This window comes from Onychomys torridus, chromosome 4 (genome assembly GCF_903995425.1).
Source record: "Onychomys torridus chromosome 4, mOncTor1.1, whole genome shotgun sequence".
Classification (NCBI taxonomy): Eukaryota; Metazoa; Chordata; class Mammalia; order Rodentia; family Cricetidae; genus Onychomys; species Onychomys torridus.
In genome coordinates, this window is record NC_050446.1 from 94,621,902 (window position 1) to 94,647,699 (window position 25,798).

Sequence of the window (25,798 nt, forward strand, 5' to 3'; positions counted from 1 at the left end):
AAAGTCACACTATCTGTCCAACCCCAATAGCAAACATCATGCCCAGAGGGCTATAAACTGCATTATATTTCTGCTTAACACAACAGTTTTTCCCAAAATACCAAGTTAGCACCCAAGCAATCTAAATACGTGACGGGGGGGGGGGGGGGGGCTGGAGAGATGGCTCAGCGGTTAAGAGCACCGACTGTTCTTCCAGAGGTCCTGAGTTCAATTCCCAGCAACCACATGGTGGCTCACAACCATCTGTAATGAGATCTGGCGCCCTCTTCTGTGTACATAATAAATAAATAAATCTTTAAAAAAACAATACATGACCAGCTACCCTTATACACTGTAATGATTACTCCATCTGGTAAGCTTTACCTGCAACCAGCCATTGACAATGGGTTAGCTTAGGATACACTCATCTCTTCACATTATTTGTTCTTTAAAGGCACTGCCTAAGGTAGGTTTCAAAAACGCCACCATAGCAAAAAGCTGTAGAGAAATGTTCCCTAAATGCTATTAACATTTTACTATGGTATGTGAGTTAGTTTTTTGTCATCCTGACATAAACTAGGGTTACCTGGGAGGGGGGAACTTCAGTTAAAAGAAATGTGTCCATCAGATTGACCCATAGGCAAGTCTGTGGGGCATTTCCTTGATTAATGATTGATGTGGAAAAGCCCATCCTACTGTGGGCAGTACCACCCCTGGCACCCTAGGGCAGGTTGTAAAGAAAGCTGACACGGCATGCATGGAGTAGGCAGTTTTTCCATGGCCTCTGCTACAGTTTCTGCCTTGATGACTTCCTGCCTTGGCCTTTCTCAATGATGGATTATGACAGGACCTGAAATAAACGCTTTCCTCCCCAAGGTGCTTTGGGTCATAGTTTTGTTTGTTTGTTTGGTTTTCTGAGACAGGGTTTCTCTGTGTAGCTTTGCGCCTGTCCTAGAACTCACTCTGTAGCCCAGGCTGGTCTTGAACTCACAGAGATCCGCCTGGCTCTGCCTCCCAAGTGCTGGATTAAAGGCGTGCGCCACCACCGCCCAGTGGTCAGAGTGTTTATCACGACAATGAAAGCAAACAGAACATACAATGAGCATTATTTTAAATTGTGGTCACCAGTTTCAATAGAAAGTGAGAAAATCTGTACAGAGAAAATTTGAAATAAATGAGGAAACCAATAATTTTGTTAAAATTTTTATATTAAAAAGTGGCATGAACTTTTCATGTAGAACAAAAATCTGGGGAAGGCAAAACTAGACAGAACTGTTAAAACAGAAATAAGCGCTTCAAGTGAATCCCAACACCTGGTGATGCTCCTTATAAGCAGTCTCTAAACCAACACCAGATACTAGAACAGACCATCAAAAAAAAAAAAAAAAAAAGAGCAGCAGTCAGGGCCTCCATACCACTCACGCAAGAATAACTGCTTGAAAAGCAATGGGGCCTGTTCCCTTTCTTTGAGCTCCCCCTCTGAAGCAGGATAGTCCCTCTTGCAAGGTGAATAACCCTAGCACTTAAACAGAGTGCCTCTCCGCACCTAGTGCAATCCCAAAGAATGACATGAAAGCAAACCAAGCATTGCCTGTGACTACAAAGCTGCCCTTGGAGGCCGACTAAACGGTAGTTAAAATTTTTGGAGTGTGCACCACATTGCCAGCAATGGGATGTGTCATAATATCAGATGTCAGAAGAGTTAAGCTAATATTTCTCTTTAAAGCACATCTGAAATAGAAAAATCTTTAATATACACCATTTGTAAACAAAATTGCACTTGATTTTCAAACACATGTAACCTTCTCTCTCTTTTTCCCTCTCCCTTTTGGTCACTGATAGATAGATCTATGGCTCCTTAACTCAGAAGGGCCTATTTCACTTTCACTACTTCTGCAAGATGAAACCTTGACTTCTCGGGAAACTGAAAGATAAATGACAATTTCTCCCATCACCGATACAACTTCCTAAATAAATGAAATCACAGGCAGTTGCTCCTAGAGATGACAAATTATGGTGCAGATTGACATAGTCCTTTCAGAAACATTAAACTTCCTAGTCTGACAGATTAAACAACTGAACAGAAAGTCCAGGGACAACATGTAGGTTGCAGAAACAGCCATGATAGGGTTTGGGAGGGAAGGGTGTCAATGATGTAAAGAAGCTTGTAGATTTTCTCATCCAATGAACATGTTTTCAGTAAGCTGTTCTTGGCTGACACCTCTCCCCAGCTCTGTGCATAAAGATCAAGGAACAGAGCAAGATGCCATTGCTTCCTTGAATCCCATGGCGCAGTGCAGAAGACTGACACCCTCGCTGGTCTCCTCCCTGGTACGAGCCATCTTTAACGCAGTTTCCCGTTGCTCACTCCATCTTCGACCTTTCAAAGTGTGTGATCATTCGTTCCTAAGGAGGAAAAAGATGTATTCTAAGTACAGAACATAAAATGGTCTACATTCCAAACAATTTCTATAAAAATGGCTCAAAAGTATTTTTCCACAAATACTTTTCAGTGTTAATTATTTGCAGCAGTGTATCTATGAAGATACTAAAACATTACAGGCCCCATCCAAGGCGAAACTTAACTACAACTCAGAAGGAAATTTAGCATCCTTACAGTTTTCAGTGTGCAATACTGTATTGTCAAAGGTAAAAGTAAACACAGTGTTGTACTGTAGATATGTGGAAATCTAATTTTAACTAAACTCTGGTGTGGGGGGGGAGGGGAGGAAGTCCTTGTACCTTCTTCTGGCCTCAGGCACCAGACACGCTTATGATGTATTTACATACATGCAGGCAAACACTTACATAGAATAATATATAAATAAATAGGTGTACTAGTAACCACCTGTAACCCCAACACTAGGCATAGAGGTGCTCAGATCCAGGGTCACACTACCCAGCCAGTCTGAACTATCAAGCTGCAGGTTTAATGAGACCTTGTCTCAAAACATAAGGTGGACACACACAGAGGAAGACAATGATACAGACCTCTGGCCTACACACACACACACACACACACACACACACACACAAGTATTGTACACTAAAAGAAGATTGCAAGGTTGCCGGGCATATGAGAATACACCTTTAATCCCAGCACTCACAACTCTGAGTTCAAGGCCAGCCTGGTGTATAAAGTGAGTTCTCAGACAGCAAGGAATACACAGAGAAACCCTGTCTTGGAAATGAAAACAAAGATTTTAAGGATGTTAAAATTTGTGTTTTCTTACCACATAAAGAAGGCTGTGGTAGCCATTATGTTTACTTGCAAAGTCTTATAGTTTTTCCACAAAGGCAAATATTAAAGGGTGAAATTAATTCCCAAAAGCACTGTAGTAACCCTGTATTTTCATGTAAGCCATCAATGGCTTCATACAGTCTGTCCTATTTAGCTGCACACAGTAGGACTAGAGAGATGAGACCAAGGGAGTCCGTGATGGCATTCAGAAAGCAGAAGAATGTTGCTTTTCAATTGTTTGACTTTACCGATAAAGGTTCAGGAGCCAGATGCTGGGGTGAAAGCCTGCTAGCTCAGAGAGGCAGAGAAAGCACCCAGCTGACCTTCCTCCTCAGCCTACATTCCAGAAGCCTCCCCACTTCTCCCATGCTGTCTCAAACAGCTCTGCTCACACTGAATGTCCCTCCCTTCTACTTCTTGTGTGTACGTCTATCCGTCCCTCTGACTTCCCTTTACTCTATGGTTTTTCCTAATAATCCTACGTTCACTTCCTGTCAACTGGATGCTTGCTCTTGACCCATGGTTGACTTGATTTAATCCTGTTTACAATATTCAAGCAGAAAGCTCTTGGATTAAAGGTGTGTGCTAGGGCTGAGCCACACCACAACTAGAAACAGGTTTTTCCAGTAAATCACGCAATCTTGGGGTTCACAGTGTGATAATACTATCCTGCAACAGAGGAAGATCCTGAAAGAGATCCAGGAATCTAAAGAATATAACCCAGAAACCAAAGTGTTGTGTGGAATAATTCAGATCAGAAATGAAGGGTTTTCATTGTTCAATATATCCAACAGCTTCAGGATTTGACATTTTTATACTGTCATACAGCAGGCCAGTTTTTAAAAAAAAAAAAAAAAAAAAATCAGGGGCTGGAGAGATGGCTCAGAGGTTAAGAGCACTGACTGCTCTTCCAGAGGTCCTGAGTTCAATTCCCAGCAACCCACATGGTGGCTCACAACCATCTGTAGTGAGATCTGGTGCCCTCTTCTGGCCTGCAGGGATATGTGCAGACAGAACACTGTATACATAATAATAATAAACAAATAAATCGCTAAAAAAAAAAAACAAGTTGTTTTGGTAGACAATTCAACACAATGAGTCAGAATCAGGCAAAATGTTTCTAAACACTTTGTAACAATGATTAGAATACCCTAACACTCAAAAGATGTACACAGCAGGTTGGTGGTGCTGGGATTAAAGGTTTGCACACCTTTAATCTCAGCACTCAGAGGCAGAGGCAAGTGGATCTCTGTGAGTTCAAGGCCAGCCTCGTCTACAGCGTGAGTTCCAGTGCAGCCAGAGCTGTTACAGAGACATTTTGTTGTGAAAACAAACATCATACCAAAAGATGTATACACTCAATTCCATATGGTCAGGTTACAATTCTTCTATAAAACCATGTGAAAGCTTCTTAATAGACTGTATAGAATCATAGTCAGAGTTTAAAAATTTCAGCTGGAGAGATGGCTCAGCAGGTAAGAGAACTAGCACCTCTTTCAGAGAACCCAGGTTCAATTCCCAGCACCCACATGGTGGCTAACAACCACCTGTCACTCCAGTTTGAGGGGTCCAGATGTCTTCTTTGGTCTCCAAGGGCACTAAGCATGCAAGTGGTGTGTGCACAGGTTTCATTCAGGCAAAACACTCATACATACAGAATAAAATTAAAACAAATTTTAAAGGGAAAAACAGATTTAAAATCAGCATAAATATCAGAGGTACTAATTATAATCTCATTTTATAGAACAATAACACAGAAACACTGAATTTAGTAGTATAGGTTACTTGAAATAATTTATATTTGTTTTAATCTACTATATTCTTTTTTTTTTTTCCCCAGAGCTGAGGACCGAACCCAGGGCCTTGCGCTTGCTAGGCAAGCACTCTACCACTGAGCTAAATCCCTACTACTATATTCTTTTTTCAACATTATTCCTAGTTTTGCCAAGATTAGAGTATGATAAATTTGAATTTTTTAAAGACAAAGGAACTACATAATACAGAGTTCAGTGTCTGTTACCCAACTTTTTAGTTTTGTTTTGTTTTGAGACAGGGTTTCTCTGTGTAGCCCTGGCTGTCCTAGAACTCACTCTATAGACCAGGGTGGTCTCAAACTCAGAAATCCACCTGCCTTTGCCTCCTGAGTGCTGGGATTAAAGGTGTACATCACTACACCCGGCTTGTTACTCAACTTTTAAATGAAAACATTTCTAAGTCTGAACATACAACTCTGGAAAAGGGAGTATGTTACACAGACATACAGGAAGGATAAGATTCCTCCACAGAATATTCATGAATACTACTTAGTTACCAGGTCCACAGAGATAATGCCCGTGATTTGATTACTAACCTCATCTGAATCCAGCAAGGCCGGAAGTGCTCTGCAGAGAAACATGACATATAATAAGGCCATAACCAGTTCATGAAGGACAACAGAACAATGAATGCAATTTAAAGCTTTTTTTACAACTCAGCTAGGATTTATCTTATTACAGCCCTTTAAGAGGAGAAACAAAAGTAAATAGAGAATCAGAGTTGCTCAAGTTCTATAGAAAGAATAAAACATACTCTACAGTGCGGCAGGGTCAACGCCCATTAACATCACATTTTAAAGGCATACCTTATGGATTTTAGACTGACCTAGAGCTAAATATTTCTAAACAGATATCATTTGAATGAGTAATCCTAATTATTATTATTTTTTTTTTTTTTGAAGCTGAGGATCGAACCCAGGGCCTTGTGCTCTCTACCACTGAGCTAAATCCCCAACCCTTATTTTTGTTTTTAATGTTACTCCTAATCTTTTAACCACTGTTTGATCCATATTCTCATTAGACTTCTCTTCAGTTTGTCAACTAAAATAATAATAAAGTAAATACTAGCACTGAAACAGGGTGCATATAGTAATGATTCAAACACTTACACATCAGTCACGGAAGAAGGAACATTCTCTTCTACCCACTTCAAATCATCTTCCTGCTGGAAACATAAATACCAACTGTTACTAAAACATGTCTCAAGAATAGATCTGAGTTCAAAAGACCTTTATTCTTTTAGCAGCCTTTTGTTATATAGTACATGCACCTGGCAACTGAGGCTGACAAAAAAATTTTATTAAAAATTTTCTTCAAATACCTTTGACTAACTGCCAGGCAGTGGTGGCGCACACCTTTAATCCCAGCACTTGGGAGGCCGAGCCAGGTGGATCTCTGTGAGTTCGCGGCCAGCCTGGTCTATAGAGCGAGTTCCAGGACAGGCTCCAAAGCTACACAGAGAAACCCTGTCTCAGGGGGGAAAAAAAAGAACAACAAATACCTTTGACTAACCTCTCCCTGGTATCCCAACCCCTAACTACTACTCATGCTTCTTCCCCTGTGAGTTCAACATTATCAGATTTCACAAACAAGGATCATGAAGAACTTGTTTTTCGATACCTGACTTATTTAACGAAATGTCTTCTAGTTCAGCAGTGTCACTGAAATGTCAGGATTTCCTACTGTTTTAAGAATAAATGCAATTTGACTATGTATACTCTCTTCATTAAGTCATCCACTGAGTGAAACTTTTTTTTTTGGGGGTGGGGGCGGGTTTCAAGACACAGTTTCTCTATGTAGCCCTAGCTGTCCTGGAAATTCACTTTGTAGACCAGGCTGGCCTTGAACTCAGAGATTGCCTGCCTCTGCCTGCTGAGTGCTGGAATTAAAGGTGTGTGCAAGCATGCCCTGGTCACTGAATGAACTTTACTGAAGTATCTTTGCTGCTGAGGCTGCCACAATGAGCTGGGAATGCAGGCATCCTTTCAGAATGTCGACTTCTTAGGACTGCATACCTAGCAGCAGGATTACAAGTCACGGAGTAAGTAGCTTTACTTGGATTTTCAGGGACTCCCCACTAACCCATGTTTACAGAGCACATATAGGGTTGCTAGTACTCCCCCTTCTCACCAAAGTTTTCATCTTTTGCCTTTGGATAACAGCCATTCTGGCAGCTATAAGGTGACAGACAGCTCACTGTGGTTTTATTTTGCATTTCTTGATTAGTTGGGGTGAGCATTTTTTAAACATACATTTTAACATCTTCCTATGAGAATTTCTATTCAAGTCCTTTGCCTCCTTTTAATCAGCAAGTTCTCCTGCTACTGACTTGTTTTAAGTTCCTTATACATAGATATTAACCATATTTTCTCTCATTCCACGGCTATTTACTCTGTCAACTATATAGCAGCTTACTGGTTTGATGCAATTCTATGTGACGGCTGTTCCATTTTTGATTTTGTGGACTGAGTTGCTTGATCCAAATTAAAAAAAACAAAAAAAAACCAAAAAAAAAAAAAACCAACTCATTATGCAGACCAATATGATGCAATGTCTCCTGTCTTCTTCTATGAGTTTTACAGTTTCAGGCCTTACATTTAAGACCTTAATCTCACACACACACCCAAAACTCACTCCATTTATGGTCCTGGGGATTGAACCTAGGACCTCATTCAGGCAAGCAATGTTGGAACTCTACAACTGAACTATATCCCCCAGAGCCTTTACTTCATTTTGAATAGACTTCTAGTTTCTCTAACATCATTTTTTGAAAAAAGAAAAAAAAAGTCCTTTTCTTACTATCTGTCCTTAGTTCCTCTGTCAAAATTAAAATGACCTGAAATGTATGAATGTAACCTCAAGGCTCTCTACCATGTTCCACTGGTTCATTCTCCATTTTCATGCTAACACCACATTGTTTTGATTATGATGGCTCTGTAGGTTTGTTTTAGTTGTCCTGTGGGTTATACCTAGGACTCACACATGTTGTACATACTCTGCTATGAACTATAGCTCTAACTCCCTGTGGAACATTTTGTAGAAGTATATGTGTTCATATACATGCAGGTATGTATAAGTATATGTGCACTCAGGCCAGACATCAATATTTGTCCTTCTCAATCATTCCTCACCTCACCTTAGTTGGATTTTTTTTTTTTTACATTTATTCATTTATAGCTTTGTGGGACAGTTTGGAGGAGCTCTCTCTTTCCACTGAAACCTGAGTCATCAGGCTTGGCAGCACACGCCTTCAACTGCTGAGACACCTCACTACCCACATTTTTTTGTTTGTTTGTTTGTTTTGGTTTGGTTTTTTGAGACAGGGTTTCTCCGTGTAGTTTTGGTGCCTGTCCTGGATCTCACTCTGTAGCCCAGGCTGGCCTTGAACTCACAAAGATCTGCCTGCCTCTGCCTCCCGAGTGCTGGGATTGAAGGCATGTGCTGCCACCACTGCCCGGCTCACCCACATATTTTTTGAGACAAGGTCTTTGCATCTAGAGTGCAGTGATTAGCGAGATGAGCTGGCCAGCAAACACTAGAGATGCTCCTTCCTCCACCTGCCAGGACCTGGTCACACATGCTTGCCTGGCTTTTGTATTGGGCCTGGGTATCTGAGCCCCTGATGATTACACAGAAAGTGCTTTACAATGGAGCAGAGCCACCTCCTCAGTCCCATTATGGTGCATTTTAAAGTCACATTAGTGTGATGCCTTCAGCTTTATTATTTTTCTCAAGAACACTTTAACTACTTAGGTGTTTTGCTTGTATTTTTGAGAATTCTTACAAATATTAGTTGCTTTCTTAAAAAATTTGTGAAAAATGTCCTGGAATTTTTATAGTGATTACAACAATTGCTGTAACGGTTAATTCACATAGGCCAGCAAGATGACTCAAGAGGGTAAGGGTGTTGCTGCAAAGCCTGAAGACCTGGATTCAATCCTTAAAACTCACATGGTGGTAAGGGAGAAGCAACTCCCATTAAGTTGTTGACCTGTACACAGGCATAACACATACCCTACTCCACTCACATCCATATGCACACACACAAATACCTTTGATCCCAGCAGTCAGGAGGCAGAGGCAAGGGGATCTCTGTGAGTTGGAGACCAGCCTGGACTACAGAGCTAATTACAGGACAGCTAAGACTGTAATATAGAGAAACCTTGTCTCAGAAAACCAAAAAAGAAATGGAAACATAGTATGTATTAAAATCTTTAAAAGTAAACATACTAATATCATAGTTACAAAGAATCATTAAAGCCTAACAATCTTAGGCCTTAATAGTTACAAAGAATCATTAACCCCTAACAATCTTGGGTTCCACAGTGGGCCACAGACCAGGCAGAGCTCACAAAGAAAGGAAAAAGTCATACTTACTGCTTTGCTGACTTTGCTATTTCCATTTGGTTCCTGCTTGGTACTTCTCATTTTCATTCCTTCTGCACAAGGGAAGGGAAACACAACAAGAGGCCCACAGATTGTCTAACTTTGTCATTACACCAGCCACCAAAGCAGATACTCAGATTTCTGTTAAGCTTACTCACTGAATTATAAACAGATGCTCCTCTATCCTAACGTGTGTAATAAAGGTGCCAAGTTAACTTTGTGTCTCACTTCTACAATGGACCTGGACATTATGCAGAAGTGTTACTAGGTTTACTGCGGCTCCACTTAAAGCTTGGTCATTCTCCCTTCACCCTAACTCTACCAAACAGAGCTTACATAGTTGTTGTTGTTGTTGTTGTTGCTGCTGTTTTTTAATTATTTTCTTTGGAAATACTGAAAGCACAAACAAGAACAGTGAGTTTTCTCCAAAGCTCACCAAAGCTTTCCTTCAGCATCGGTTCCTTCTGCTCATCCTCTTCATCTTCCTCTGACAAGGGTGAGAAGGCAAACCTGGGGGAAGAGCACAGAGGGAATGCCACAGGGAACACCATCTCTGAGAACCAGAGAGCTGAGATTGGAAGTGTGGCTGCATCAGCTCTTCCCTCCACAAAGTGCTCAAATGCCTGTTCCCTCAGCTCTTCCCTCCACAAAGTGCTCAAATGCCTGTTCCCTCAGCTCTTCCCTCCACAAAGTGCTCAAATGCCTGTTCCCTCAGCTCTTCCCTCCACAAAGTGCTTAAATGCCTGTTCCCTCAACTGAGTAGCAGGATGGTCTGAACCACAGACTACTAGGGGACTTTAGACAAGTTAATTTCCTCATCTCTAAATGGAGACAACAGAACAAGAGTCCAGACACTCAGTAGTGTTTTCCGAAAAGTAAAGTCAAGCTAGGTGAGGCAGCACAAACCTGCAATCCCAGAACTAGGGAGGCTGATCCAGGACAGTTAAGAGTTCAAAGCCGCTGGGCCGTGGTGACGCATACCTATACTCCCAGCACTGAGGAGGCAGAGCCAGGCGGATCTCTGTGAGTTTGAGGCCAGCCTGATCTAGAGAGCAAGATCCAGGACAGCCTCCAAAGCTACACAGAGAAAACAAACAAACAAAAACGAAAACAAAAAAAAGAGTTCAAAGCCAGTCTAGTCTGGATGACACAGCAAGACTGTCTCTTATTAAGCAATAAAAAAAACCCTCCAATTCAAGTCACTATGAAATGTTTAAAACAATGTATTTCAAAGACATATATTGGAAAAATAACTCTAATTTAAAACTTCAACTTTTAAGCTTTCTAAAAAAAGGAGATGTAACTTTAGGTGCCCCAGGTAATTTAAAAATCTCAGTCTCCACGTGAGAAAGCTACTAACTGAGCATGTCTCCGATGCCTTTCCTCAGTATCCCCAACAGACTAGAAGGCTTTAGTTTTACCTCGTTTTGTACTTCTCGTTTTATTGCTGTCTAACACTTTCATTTTATTGTGTTCTAAAATCTCATGAGGAAAAAAAGCTATTAGTAAGATAGGAACAGGGAATGTTGGTCACTTATTAAGGGCTAACTTAACTGGTAAAGATCCCAGTTAATGTCTGAAAAACACCTGAAGTGAGAGTAAGACAGAGACCCCCTCTCCCAAGCTCTATTTAATGTAGTAACTAAGGCCCAGGCCACATAACAACTTAAGGATGCGAAGTAAGACAGAGATCCCCTCTCCCAACCTCTATTTAATGTAGTAACTAAGGCCCAGCCCACATAACAACTTAAGGATGAGAAGTAAGGCAGAGACTACCGCCAAGAAAGCCTACCTAAGGCCCCAGGTTCAATCCCTAGTACCACAACTCAGAAAGGACAGACACTACCTTAAATCTAGCATGGCCATAGCTTAATACAAGAAACCACAAGGTTTAATTATAATCAATGTATTGGGAGAGTGAGTTAAAAGAGTCCTCAAGCTGTAACAATCCATGGCAAAGGGCTGTCCATGGAAGAAATGGGTTTATTAGTAGCCACCTCAGTTTTACAGTTTTAATGCTACATAGTCTATATAAATACCTTCTAAGTATCAAGCCTGGAAGGCCAAAGGATTAAATAAATAATTACAGCAGCAAAATACATAAAAATGTTATGTAATGTTTTTATTCGTGTGTGTGTGTGTGTGTGTGTGTGTGTGTGTGTGTGTGTAAACAGTAAGTACATGGAGATCAGAGGACAACATGGAAACGTCAAGTCAATTTTTTCCTTCTACCAGATGAGTTTGGGGGGTTGAACTTAGGTCAGCAGGCATGGTGGTAACAGGTGTCTTTACCAAAAGAGCTATCTTAATGGCCCTGTAATGGTTTGAGAAGACATATTAGGTAAGATATCCCTACCACAAACTGACTCCCTTACATGCTAATTATATTCATGGTGCATCTGTATCTGTCACATAAACGTGGTAGCATCTGTGTAATGAAGAATCAATCCTACATGAAGCAAGTTCTGATTTTTGCCGTTGGACATTGGGAGGGGATCTCCATGTCTACAGAAGGTTTTTTATTTTATTTATTTATTTAATTGTTTGTTTGTTTGTTTGTTTGTTTATAGGAAAGGTTTTTTGGTGTAGTCCTTACTGTCCTGAAACTTGCTCTGTAGCCTAGGCTGGCCTCAAACTGAGAGATCTGCCTACCTCTGCCTCCGCCCATACTGGGATTAAAGACACGTGTCACCACCTCCCAGTCAGAAGGTCCTTGCTTGATGGGAATATCTTTGTTTCCCTTGGGATCTAACAGTGTGGTCTGTAAAAGGACCTCAGGTATATCTTATTAGAACTAATATCCATTTTAGTTCTGACCCTGTCCAGGAAATGGAGACTAAAGGTGCTATTGGAAAATGCTCTTGTATACTGGTTTAATAAAATGCTGACTGGCCAGCAACTAGGCAGGAAGTATAGGTGGGGCAAGCAGACTAAGAGAATTCTGGGAAGAGGAAGGGAGAGTCAGGAGTCACCAGCCAGACACAGAGGAAGCAAGATGACAAGGCAGAACTGAGAAAAGGTACCAAGCCATGTGGCTAAACATAGGTAAGAATTATAGGTTAATTTAAGTGTAATAGTTAGTCAGTAATAAGCCTAAGCTAATGGCCAAGCAGTTATAATTAATATAAGCCTCTGAATGATTTTTTAAAAGATTTATTGATTCATTCATTCATTTATTTATTTATTATGCATACAGTGTTCTGTTTGTATGTATGTCTGCATACCAGAAGAGGGCACCAGAACTCATTGTAGATAGTTGTGAGCCACCATGTGGTTGCTGGGAATTGAACTCAGGACCTCTGGAAGAGCAGTCAGTGCTCTTAACCTCTGAGCCATCTCTCCAGCCCGTGAATGATTATTTTATAAGTGGCTGTGGGACCCCAGGTCTGGGTAAGACTGGAGAAAACCATTCAAGTATATAAAGGTATTAGTCTGACCACCAGAAAGGGTTAAAAATGTAAGGTCAACCACACAGCTACATGTAATAGAGCCCCAACAAAAATTCTGGATGCCTAAGGTTCAGGTGGGTTTGCCAGACTGGCAATACTCTGCAGTCTTATTTGGCCAAGAGAAAGTACAGTACAGCCTGTGATACTGCAGGTAGCCAGCCGGAAGTTTTGGTTTGGTTCTTCCAAACTCAGCATCCTCTGTCTTCTCCTGGCTTATGACAGCTTTCCTTCTTTGTTAGAAGAAATAAACAGAGGCCATAAGCCTAACACTTACAGTGATCTCTATGTGTCTGTCTAGTGAATTATCAAACCTATGAGAGGTAACAGGAACAATAAGTTTGCAATCAGCAGGAGACTGGACACAGCCTTATCAGGGCTCTTCTCCCAGACTCTGGATCTTGACTAACTGGTTAGAAGTAGAATAGTTCTTTGCTATCACAGGATCACATCTGGGGCTTTGTTTGGGGTATGGGAGGATAAGGCAGACATCAACTAATAAATTAATAAAATATATATGATTTAGAAAACTGCTAAGGAAGGAGGCTGAAAGGGGGTGTAGTGTAAGTTTTAAGGATTCAAACACTCTATCCTGCAGGGGAGGCTCCTTAAATAAGAAGGCAAAAAACTCAAAACAGCTTCCAGAAGTACCTGAAACCAACCAGATTCACTAAGCCCCTCCCTGCCAGAGTAAGCAGTAAAAGTTGAGAGTCCCTCTCAGAGAATGAGAGATAAGTTGCAAAAAAAAAAAAAAAAAAAAAAAAAAAAAGATTGAGAAAAGGCAAGCTACAAAGTAAGACTCTCTGACTAGCCAAGCTGCAAAGATTCTGATACGAGACCAGCTGCCTGAAGAAGCAGAAACCAGCCAAGCTGCTGAAAGAGGCTTAGACCAACTGAGGCACCTGGAGTATATTCTCCAACCTGCTGGGCTCCCTGCAGGCTGTGCAGGGTGCTCCAGGTTCCAAGCTTTTGTGAAATGTCACCCATACTGGAGTGAGCTTTGGTGATGCAGCTGTCTTTGAGGCATTTCTGCTCCTGTAAGTGTCCCCTCACCTATATTCCTGTTAGTAACCCCAATAAAGCTTATTGGTTCACCAAACTGGAATTTGGTGGTATCTGTACTTTGGTCTGTTGCTACCTATCTGGAGTAAGTGGACACGTGTGCTGTTTTCCCAGGAAAAGTTTTGTCACACAACAGGGTGGGGAGGACAGTACAAGGAGACACTGGAGTGCATCATCCATATACAGGCTCTTCCATATTATACCTTATCTTCCTCATATATAACATTGTTAATATAACTAAGCGATTAATATGAAGTCACAGGGAATGCAGGCAGTGTTTGGAAAAGAAAGCAAGACAGTAATACAAAAAACTTTTTTGTTTTTCGAGACAGGGCTTCTCCGTATAGCCCTGGCTGTCCTGGAACCAGGCTGGCCTCAAACTCACAAAGATCTGCCTGCCTCTGCCTCTGCCTCCCCAGTGCTGGGATTAAAGGCGTGCGCCACCATGCCTGGCTAATACAAAAAACTTTTAAAGACTGAGGAAAGGAAACATTTTAAACCAAATTACAGCCAATGAGCAACAAGCTCAGAATAGACATAACAGAGGCTCCAAAAGTTGTACATTTTCTCTACAGTATGGCTTCAGCTTGCTTTTCTCTATTACTTGAGTTTGTGTATCTGTCTGATTATTAAGTTCTAGCCCTTCCCCTTTTGGGTTATATGGCTTAACATAATCTTTTAATCATCTAAATATAAGGGAGGAAAAAATAGAACAGAAACAAAGGTATGGACGCTGATGAGATAAGGATGGGGCAGCTCCTAATCAGGAGTTGCCTGCCTGCAATGACCTTAAACTCCACAGGTGGTAACACGACTTTCATTTCACCCTATCATCATAGTAAGCTAGATTTTTATTTCTATTATTTTCTGTTATTTTTATTACAGAATTTTTTTTTTTACTTCTGAACACCAGAAAGTAGAGAGATCCTCATTTATTTTCTCCCATATATGCCTAAACCAATTATTTATAGTGTAAAATGTTGTCAGAGTTGAAACATGTTTGGCTGGAACCTCCAGCTCACTCCTGCTTGATCCAGAAAGCCCCATTCCTCTCTCTCCAAACCTCAACCTCTCAGAGAATCTCCAAGAAAGAAAAGGCACCAAAAAGCCCAGTTCCTCACTCTTGCTGGCTACTGAAGCTCCTCCCGTGAAGTTTCCAGCCATCCACATCCCCGTGTGTGGGCACAAACCCAGCTTGTGGTGAACACCTCACCACTGCTCGCCTACAGGCCAGCTTTATTTTGGGCAAGTGACTTCTCCTGCCTCAATCTCTGGGCTAGAGAACTCACCCAGGAGTTGCTCTGCTCAAATAAACCTGTTCTTTTACTTTTTCAATTCAGCTTGATTTAGCTTACTGAATCAGCAGAGAAATCTATTATCAGGGGACAGATAACCTATTAAAAGAGACCTAAGTCACTTGGTCTTTCATTACAAAAAAGAAACTAAGACCCGAAGAAGTAAAAGAGACAGCATGCCAGAACCACTGAGCAAGTAAATGGGAGAGCTGGAGAAGCACTTCCACCTAGTACCTATCATGCAACTCAGACCTGACACTGTCCCCAATACAGCACCCCTAGTTGACAGCATGGTCATTCTGGTAGCAGAATAAAGAGTCCCAGTACCTCTGGTTATTTGCTGATGGTCGCCAGAGAATCATGATGACAAAAAGGATCATGGAAAACAGCAACCGCCAAATGGCATCATCCACCCACAGCTCCCGCCAGTCCTGCAATAAGGGGAAATGTGCAACACTATGTATATTATCACTGTTCACAATCCCGCCAGTCCTACAGTAAGGGAGAAATGTACAACACTGTATATTACCACTGTTCACAATCCGTTGGCATAGAACAAAACCCCCTTATTTATACACTCAAGCTATATTTACTAGAAGCTAATGCACTAGGCACCTGGCAAGCGCTGGGGCTATAAGCTTGGAAAGAAAAGAGAGTCCTTGGTCATGTTTCCTGTTGCTATCACAAAGGCACCGATGAGCTGCACAGAGTACCTGTCACAGTGTCACAGCTCATATAATCCTCAAGGAAAGGAACAGTTGGCTGCTATTTATTTACTGTTTTTTACCACGCTGGCCTTAAACTCACAGAGATCTGTCTACCTCTGCCTCCCAAGTGCTGGAATAAAGGTGCGTACCACTATACCTGGCTTAGGCTTAAATTAATTTCTCTCCTTCCTTCCTTCCTTCCTTCCTTCCTTCCTTCCTTCCTTCCTTCCTTTCTTCTTTTGGTTTTTCAAGACAAGGTTTCTCCATGTAACAGCCCTGGCTGTCCCAGAACTCACTTTATAGTCCAGGCTGGCCTTGAATTCGGAGATTCGCCTACTTCTGCCTTGAGTGCTGGGACAAAAGCATGTGCCACACTGGGCTCTAGGTTTAGATTTCTAATGCTCCTGCTGGGTTAAAATTGTGTGCCATCATGCTTGGCCCTATTGCTAATTGTATAGTTGCCATCTGTCACTTATCAGTATAAACCAAAAGAGAGCTCTATCTCCAGAGAAATCCTATTGGCCACAGTCTCTGTCCAGATCTAAAGGACATAGCTTCTACTAAGATAGGAATCATTACACATGATGTTCAGCACTTCCTGAGATTTTGAGTTAAGGCAAACTTGCAGTAATATGACAGGCTGTGGTTACCATCCACAAAATTCTTTTTCTATGACAAGTATGATCACATAAAACATACCAATAGGGGCTGGGAGTGTGGCTTAGTGGCAAAGCTTCTGCCTAGTATGCACAAGAGCCTAGGTTCAATCCCTAAGACCAATAAATAAACAAAAGCAAGGACACCACACAACATGGCAGCACAGAATACTTAGGGGCAGAGACCTAGCCTTAAATTCTTATACCTTCTAAGAATCTGGGACTACAATCAACATTATCACACTCCTAACCACAGTCTTTATAACTTACCGACTGGCAAGTCACGATTCTGAACTTCATGGTTGTCCAGATGATGAACACAATAGATGCTAGCATGAAATGAAAAACCTGGTCAGATGATGAATGGCCATTTACAACCCCAGTTACATTCAATGGTCTTAAGGAAGTACAATTCGATATTCCTGACCCCAAAACATTACTATCACTTAGTTATTTTCAATATAAATTTATTAAACACATACCACAAGCAAGGCCCATAATGCATGCTATTGCCAACATTTTCTGTAAAGTAGGTTTACAATTTTTGTCATTTTGTCTTTATCATCTGGCTACTTCAGTAGCTAATGGAATATATGCTAACTTTATTAGCATTATCAGAATAAATTTCTCCTTTTCCAATTCATTTTTTGAGGAAGTATTTCTCACTGAAACTGGAGCACATGGACTGGCTAGACTCCAAGTTCACCAATCTGCATGACCAGTAAGTCCCAGGGACTCTCCTGTTTCCACCATGGCTGCTGGGATCAGAACTGTGGTCTCCAGGCCTCTCTGACAGACATGTGCTTTATCTACTGAGCCGCCTCCCAACCCACAGCGGCTGTTCCACATCAGGACGGGGTCTGAACTGTTGGTCTTAAATAGCAAGCCATCTCCCCTCTTCTTCATTTTGATAAAAAGATGTCCCGGGGCTGGAGATATGGCTTAGCAGTCAAGAGCACAGGCCACTTTTCCAGAGGACCCACATTCAGTTGTCAGCACCTATACAGTGGCTTACAACTGCCCGTAACTCCAGTTCCAGGGGATCTGACACCTCCTTCTGACTCTGCATCAGGCACAGGTGGGGTGCACAGACACATGCAGGCAAAATACTGATATTCAAATAAAATATAATAATAACATAAAAAAATTCCTGTTCTAAAGAAAATCACAGGATTATGACATAACATTTAAAAAAATCCCAAACTTACCTGCCACTGCTAAGATAAGTGTATTGGTGAAATGTCGGTACAAAGAGAGCTTTACAATGTTCCTCCGAAGTTTTAAGAGCTTCATTGTTTGAGTGAGGCTAATAAATATGTGTTTGCAAGTCAAGGAATAAAACATTCAGAAAGGTGAGTGAATTAACTCTCAGGTTTGAGGACTCAGGGTCCCCTTGTAAAGTTAGACTTCAGGGATCTCACAGCTCGTACTTTCACCTGTTTTCACAACACTCTGACCTCCCCATGACTAGTGAGAAAAGGCTACAGATGAAGGTGAGGATGGAGAAAAGGTAGAGGCTGGCTAGAGAACTTCTGAAAGATTAAAAAAACAAAACAGGCAAATGGAAATGATAAAGTGAGTAACATGCAAGGGGCAGGTTAACACCATCTCTCTTTAAGGTGATTCTATCGGGCTCAGGTAATTCACTGTAGGATCACAATCACACTTGTGCCCACAGCTTTCCAGAGTTCTATACTCAGTCCCCAAGGAACACCATTAGCAGCCCACACTGTGAATTAACTAAAAGCACCCAAAAATTTTCTGAGAATCCCAGGCAAGTAGGCCACCAAAGCAATGAGGCTTCATTTTAAGAACTTTATTTCCAAGTAAGAGTTCTCACGGAAGGACAAAGGGAACTGATGACTACCACAGATGCTGCTGCTCTCACGCCCAACTATCAGAGAAGCAGATATAAAAATGAAGGAGCTGGAGGCCGATGAGGAGCTCGCCATCCAGCAATCAAGCCTGGCAACCTGAGCACCAGATCCGGGACCCACATAAAGGTAGAAGGCAAGAACTCTCTAGGAAGGTGTCTTCTGACCTTCATACACTGAGCCACGCACTCCTCAACAAATAGAAAATTTAAAATAAAGTATAAAGGGCCTGAAGAGATGGCTCAGCAGTTAAGAACATATACTACTCTTGCAGACCACCGGGGCTAGGTTCCCAGCACCCACATCAGACAGCTCACAACAGCCTGTAACTCTAACTGGAGGGAACCCAACACCCCCTTTCTTCACTCTGCAGGTAATGCACTCATATATACATAATTAAAAATTACATCTTAAAAAGAAAATAGAAATGAGAAAAATTAAGGGAGCTAGAGCTTACTGTAACTTATCAGAGCTCTCACTGATACCTAAGCCCACTTTACCCTTCACTACCCCAGTACTTAAGGATCACAGTACTTGGCAGATAGTAATCTGGACCCAGACACCTGAATTACAACCAGGTAACTGTACAATTGAACAATTAAGTGGTTCCTAAACATATTTTGGGGATCAAATTCTTTTTACAGGTATCAATTTCATAATTGGTAAAGACTAAAAGAAAGAGCAGGACTAGAGTAGCCAATGATTCTAATACAGAGAGATGAGCAAACAATAAATCCAAAATCAAGGTGAGATGTCCATTTTAAAAAGAGAAAGCAAACAAAACAAAACAAACAAACAAACAAAAAAGCCAGGTGGTGGTGCATGCCTTTACTCCCAGCACTCAGGAGGCAGAGGCAGACAGATCTCTGAGTTTGAGGCCAGTCTGGTCTACACAGAGAAACCCTGTCTCAAAACACTAGAGAGAGAGAGACAGACAGACAGACAGACAGAGAAGCAGAAGTTTTGATCTTGTGCTTAGCAACCAAATTCTGTGATTTTTAAGAATGATAAAACAAAAATAAGCAAAACTGCTTACCTGAGCCCTCAGCTGTTAGCATATAAAATAAACCACTTCCCAGATCAAGGAGAAATCAACAGAAAGATTAATGGAAACCCATCTCCAAGGGGAGAAAGTGAATGGCCATCAAACAAGCCAATGAGAAGGATATCCACCAGCACAGGGCAGTGTCTAGGAAAGCCAAGGGTATAAAGGCCAAGGAAGCAAGATCAGTCTGGGCCTGGAGACAAAGAAAAAGAGGTGGTGAAAACAGATGAATAGAGAGGCAAGAGAAGAAACCAGCACATGGCTCTGCATTTATACTGACAGCTGGAATGGCTTTGCATATGAACTGAAGAGAATCACAAGGGCTAGCACTGGGCAAATAAACATTCCTCCCTTTTATACACCTGTGGACAGCATACAGCGATAAATGATTCACATCAACTCTCAATTCTTCTCAAGTCAATGAAACCTATAAAATACTACATAGAGTTCTCACATAAAAGAGAAAGACATGGGGCTGGAGAGACGGCTCAGTGGTTAAGAGCACTGGCTGCCCTCCCAGAGGACCTGGGTTCAATTCCCAGCACCCACACAGCAGTTCACAATTGTCTGTAACTCCAGTTCCAAGGGGTCTGACACCCTCAGACAGAATATATACAGGCAAAAAACAAAAACAAAACAAAACAAAAAACAAAACACCAGTGCACATTAATAAACATTTTTTAAAAAAGAGAACAAATGTCCTCATATTTATAACCCCATGCCATCTTGATTTCCTACTCTTATTTTTATACTAAAATCTTAAAAAGATATTTCTCACATTTTAAATAATTATTACATCATTAACATTCTAAGAATTATTGACTCTCAGAGGAATATGATGAAATTTTACTAATAGCCTACCCTAACATACAACATAAGTAATTATCTTTCCCCAAAATATCATTCCTAGTTTCTACAAGTTTGCATCTAAGCTGTTTTGTACATAATTCTAACAACCCAATCACCAGAGCATTATTAAAGGATATCCATAAAATAATACAGGCATCCACTGCAGAGAGGGCCAGGCTTACTATCAGAGCCAAGGAGTAAGAAACATACTATAGCAATGGCAGAAGACAGCAAGTGAAATTGACAGTTAGAGGCGCTAATATCTGCAGAGACTGCACTCAGGGGCAGGGTGGTTTGAAAAACAAAGGTACAATTATCAAGTATTGTATGGAGGGGAAGAGTCAAGGGCAAAGCCAAGTGTACAGAACACTTTGAATCTAGTGGGTTATGACAGAATCTGATTTTTTACTTAATGAAATAAAGACCCAGGAAGGCCTACTTCTTCCTTCCTTGGCAATGGGCTGTGTGAAAGTTAATTGCATTTAAGCTTTTAAATTTAAGTTCTGGGTAAGTAGAGAGCACTGTTGCTTTTGATTAGATGAGCTAGTAAATGGGGGAAGGAACCAAATAACTACCACTGTGGGACAGGTGGAAAGAAGATATTCATCACAGATGAATTTATGAAGTTCTAATAGATGAGATCAGAAAAATGGAGTTACACAAGCTGCGCACTCCTAATTCAAAAGCCCACAACACCCAAAGTTTTCAGATTTTTGAAGAAGTTCAAATGCTGGACTTAAGATTAAGGAATGCTCAACTAGTAGGTTCTATGCAAACACTCTAAAATCAAAAAATTCTCAAGTCTGAAACAGTCTTGGCCCCTAGCACTTCAACCTGTCCATGTCCACTGAAAATCAGACCCATGGGTGACAGAAGAGCAGCCCACTGACTCAACACAGAATCATAACAGTAACTGACCACAAACATTCAGATGAAGGGAAAATAAAATAAATAAGTAATTCAGTCGAGGCAATACTGACCCCTGTAACTCTGAGGACTCCTTCCATGCCAGAGAACAAAAGATAGAGAGCTCCTGCCACCACCACCTTGTGAAGAGTGACTCCGAGGCGAGGCCTAAAACGGAAGCAAACGGACAACAAGTTCAGAAGCTGTGAGCCACATAACAAACCAAGGGAGAGTCAGTGGCCATTAGTGCGGCGGAGCATGAACTTAGGGATGACATGCTCCTGAGGGGAAGAAAACCATTCCTGAGTGTCTGTGTGGGAGTCTGATGGTAACTGGCCCCCATAATGTCATAGGAGTGGCATTATTAGGAGGTGTGGCTTCGTTAGAGTGGGTATAGCCTTTTTGAAGGAAGTATGTCACTGTGGGAATGGGCTTTGAGTTTCCTATGCTCAGGATATTGTCCAGTGTCTCAGTCAACTTCCTGTTGCCTGCAAGATGTAGGACTCCTTGCTACAACTCCAGCACCACATCTACCTGCACGCTGCCATGCTCCCCATCATGATGATAATGGACTGAACCTCTAAAACTGTAAGCCAGCTACCCCAATTAAATGTTTTCTTTACAAGAGTTGTCATGGTCATGGTGTCTCTTCACAGCAATAGAAACCCCAACTAAGACAGTCTGGTCATAAATGATGACAAGGAATACTAGAACTTAAAATCTGGTCCCTGGTTACTGTATTAAATATATACATATTATATATGTTAAATATACAATATATATAATCACATATTTTATTAAATGTGTTTTTCTAATGTAAATTTACATATATTACTTGTCTATATTTAATATACATTAGAAAAATTTGAAACATTCAACAGTATAAAACCCCCAGTCAAAAGCTCATCACTCAGTCTTAACAACAACCGGTCTATAGCTAACTCCACCCCATGCACACAACACTCATTTGCTATCCTTTCATACTATCTAGAAAAAAATTATAAATAGTTTAACTATTTGTGTATGTTTTTTTAAAAGCCAAGGACGACTTTAAAACCAAAACAATTAAAAAATCTGGCACACACACACACACACACACACACACACACACACACACAATTACAGAACCAGGCTTGGAGGTGTAGGTCTCATCTCAGCACGACTTCAAGGTCAGTCTGAGCCATATGATACCCTACTTCAAACCAAAATCTATAACAACAAAACATCCACAATATCATTAGCAAATCTCAAAACGTTAATAATTCCTTCACACACTCAAATGTTGTATTGTAGTCCACTGAAAAAGCTCAAGCTCAAAACCCAACTAAGTATAAACATTTGAGCAATCTCTATTAAAAGGTGGAAAAGCCTCGGATCCTTAATATTTAAAATCCTACTCCACCAGAATCTGTATTTAACAAAATTACTAGGTGGCTCATTACAGTACAGCTGCACTGCCTAAGGCAAACAAATCTCTACGGCTATTTCCAGTTAGGAAATGTCCATAATGGTAGGGAATTACCTTAAGGTCTTGAATAGTTCATCCCATGTAGAAGGCATTTAAACATTTAAATGAAACATTTTAACCATCATACTCCTTATTCTACTTAATGTCTTTGGACTATTCCTGTCCTAGTCTCTCTTGGATTCCCTCTACTTCAGGAGACAGCTTCTGTCCCTACTCCTTCCCCCAAACTGACTTCTTATGGCCACTAACACTGCATTAATTAAATCCAATAGTGAATTCTCAATCTTCTTCCCTGGCCTATCCAATCATCTGATTCAATTAAGGACTCCTCCTTGGAACAGTCTTCATTTGCCTCCCGCCTTCAACGTTACTCAATTTCCTCTTCACGTCCCTGACATCTAGATAATGGAAAATATCCTAACGCCCAGTCTTTGACCCTTTCTCTCTCCAGATTCACTTTCTTGGTAACCATGTGTAGTGTCATAACTTAGTATCTCCATCTTGATAACTTCTATCCTAGCCCTCACTCAGTGCTTATCTAGCCTACCTCCTAATCTTGCCATTGTGCCAAGCCGACTCCTTGATCTTCCTGGGCTTGTTAAAGGACAACTGCTTCCTGCCACATGAGCAGACATCCTCAGTTCCTCTTCTCTTTCATATCCCACATGTGACCATCATGGAACTCCACTGGTTCTACCTTCAAAACATGCACAGGATCTAATCACACCCCAGAATCTCTTTCTCCAGGTAAACTGATAATCCCCTTTGCTTTCCTCAAACGTTTGTTTGGATGTCACTAAGTGAAGCCTTCCTGGGACACTCTATTTACAGCTCCAAGTTCCAACACCTGCCTGGCATTCCTGATGCCCTCTCCTATGAACTACAGCAAAACCTTTCATCGATGTGTTAGATCTTTAACTCATTTGCTTCAATTTTGTCTGTGTTCCCTTCCTCCACAAATGTAAAACCCAACTCTTTTATTTGTTGTATTGCAGGGGCTTAGAACAATGAGTGCCTGGTATAGGGAAGGAAGGCACCTGGTAGTTCTGGCTTAGGAAGAATTTGCTGAGTGCATTGAGGGAGCAGTGGGCTATGCAATGACTGCAGCACCGCATGCTTCTGTAGCAGGAATCTTACATGGTCTTAATAAAAACAAACCCAGACCAGTTATTGGGGTGAACACTGGAAGCAGAACAAGCCACAGCTACCTCACCTCACCAATTCCTCAGCTGATCCTGTTTCCTCAGACTAGATGTCTCTCAGCTGAACTGTGCACAGCTTAACCAGGCTCTATTTCCTGGTTTCCATGCTTTATATACCTTTCTGCTTTCTGCCATCACTTCCTGGGATTAAAGGCTCGTGTTGCCATGCCTGGCTGTTTGCAGTGTGAAAACTCACTTTTAAACTCACAGAGATCCAGGAGGATCTCTGCCTCTGGAATGCTAGGATTAAAGGCGTGTACCACTGTTTTCTGGCCTCTATATATCTAGTGGCTGTTCTGTTCTCTGACCCCAGATAAATTCATTAGGGTGCACGACATATTGGGGAACAATATCTCCACATGCTTCAATAACTTTTTTTACTAAAATAATTAAAGTTTTTTAAAACAATTACAATAAGAATATTCTTTTGATAAAAAAAATCTAATTTGTGGGATGAAGAGATGCTCAGCAGCTTGGAGCACTTGTTATCTTGAAAAGGACCTGAGTTAGATTCCCAGGATTTTCATGGCAGCTCACAACCATATGGAACTCCAGTTCCCAAGGGATCCAATGCCCTCTTCAGGCTTCCATGGGAAGCAGGTATTTACACACACACACACACACACACACACACAAAAAAAAAAAAAAAAAAAAAACATAAAATAAATAAAATATATCTATTTTTTTAAAATATGACTTGCAGAAACAGTCTCAAATAGTCACTAAGTTCAGTGTGAAAGTGTGTTTTTTCTGCATTATTTACCCCACTGTAGATTTTTCTGCAGGTACACTGAGTTTTTAAGAAGATGCAAAGTACCATTTCTAACACTTAAAACTGTTATGAAATTTCATACATTTTTCTTATCTCACTACTATTTCTTTTATCAGCCTTTTCAGAACCAGCACTGCCTAGGTTCTAATGTTTCAATCTAATTGGCAATTTTCATTCAGAAGTGGATACTCACTTTACTATGCCATATCCCAGACTGACTATGATGACCAGGGTTCGAGCCAGTGAGCGCTTCACTGCTGACAGCAGCTCTGCGAGGACCAAGGCATCCTGGACTAGGTGGAAGAAAGGAGAAATGGCGAACTCCAATTTCAACCAACCCCACCACAGGACCAGCACAAGTGTCAGACTTACCAAAGAGAATATGTCTTGTACAATTTTTACAAGCACACAGCTAATATCACTAATGAACTTAGTTGTGTACACAACAATCTGGGTGTGCTCACTCACCAACCCACCCTGAGTTCCCTAAAACCTTAGTAGAAGTAGACTATCTTACCCTATACAAAAAGTTCGTAGTATCAAGTGAATTTCCCTACCATTTTCTTTGCAAACTGAAATACAGTTATACAAGGAGAGCACACACACATACTCCAGTGCACATGCATAGTTTTCAATTTCACATCTTCTATTTCCAAAGACCCAGGAAAGATCTAATTAGCATATATTGCAATAATAATTACTAATGAACAAATAGTCTGAGAGAAAACTAAAACTATCAATAATCTACAATACCAAGAAATTTGTGATAAGCAGTCAACCTTACTAAACCATAAGCATCTTCCCATTTTCTTGGTATTACTGTATTTTATCAAGTCTAAGATGCACCCCAAACACACAGGCACAAAAATCTATGTGTCTTACAATCAGTGGCATCTTACAATTAAACTGGCATTGTTTACTTTCTTTCTTTAATAGTGGCTTGGCTATCAACCACAATTGAGAATTAAGAAATATGATAATCATGTCCTAAATGACTTTTCTGTGTGTGTTTCAACAAAATTATTCTTGTATCATTGAACCCCTGAAACATAAGATGGAGAGGAAAAGTCACAATGGCAGTGATTTCTGGTTATTT

General features: G+C 40.9%; 1 protein-coding gene across 2 annotated transcripts in view; it reads right to left on the bottom strand.

The window, feature by feature from the left end:
- Window positions 1–1,166: 1,166 nt before the first annotated feature.
- The window catches only part of Tmem87a (transmembrane protein 87A), a 53,843-nt gene continuing 29,211 nt past the window's right edge, over window positions 1,167–25,798 (bottom strand). Inside the window, exons 10-20 of one of the 2 annotated variants that reach the window (XM_036183015.1) lie at window positions 24,896–24,995; window positions 21,335–21,428; window positions 19,630–19,698; window positions 17,795–17,903; window positions 16,857–16,915; window positions 15,551–15,654; window positions 9,857–9,930; window positions 9,412–9,473; window positions 6,144–6,199; window positions 5,571–5,601; window positions 1,167–2,385 (exon numbers count right to left, since the gene is read on the bottom strand). In XM_036183015.1, coding sequence (XP_036038908.1) covers window positions 2,344–2,385; window positions 5,571–5,601; window positions 6,144–6,199; window positions 9,412–9,473; window positions 9,857–9,930; window positions 15,551–15,654; window positions 16,857–16,915; window positions 17,795–17,903; window positions 19,630–19,698; window positions 21,335–21,428; window positions 24,896–24,995 — 800 coding nt within the window. In that variant the 3' untranslated portion in view covers window positions 1,167–2,343. Of the gene's footprint in view, window positions 2,386–5,570; window positions 5,602–6,143; window positions 6,200–9,411; window positions 9,474–9,856; window positions 9,931–15,550; window positions 15,655–16,856; window positions 16,916–17,794; window positions 17,904–19,629; window positions 19,699–20,491; window positions 20,564–21,334; window positions 21,429–24,895; window positions 24,996–25,798 lie in introns of both variants that reach the window. The other variant, XM_036183016.1, reaches the window with a different exon arrangement.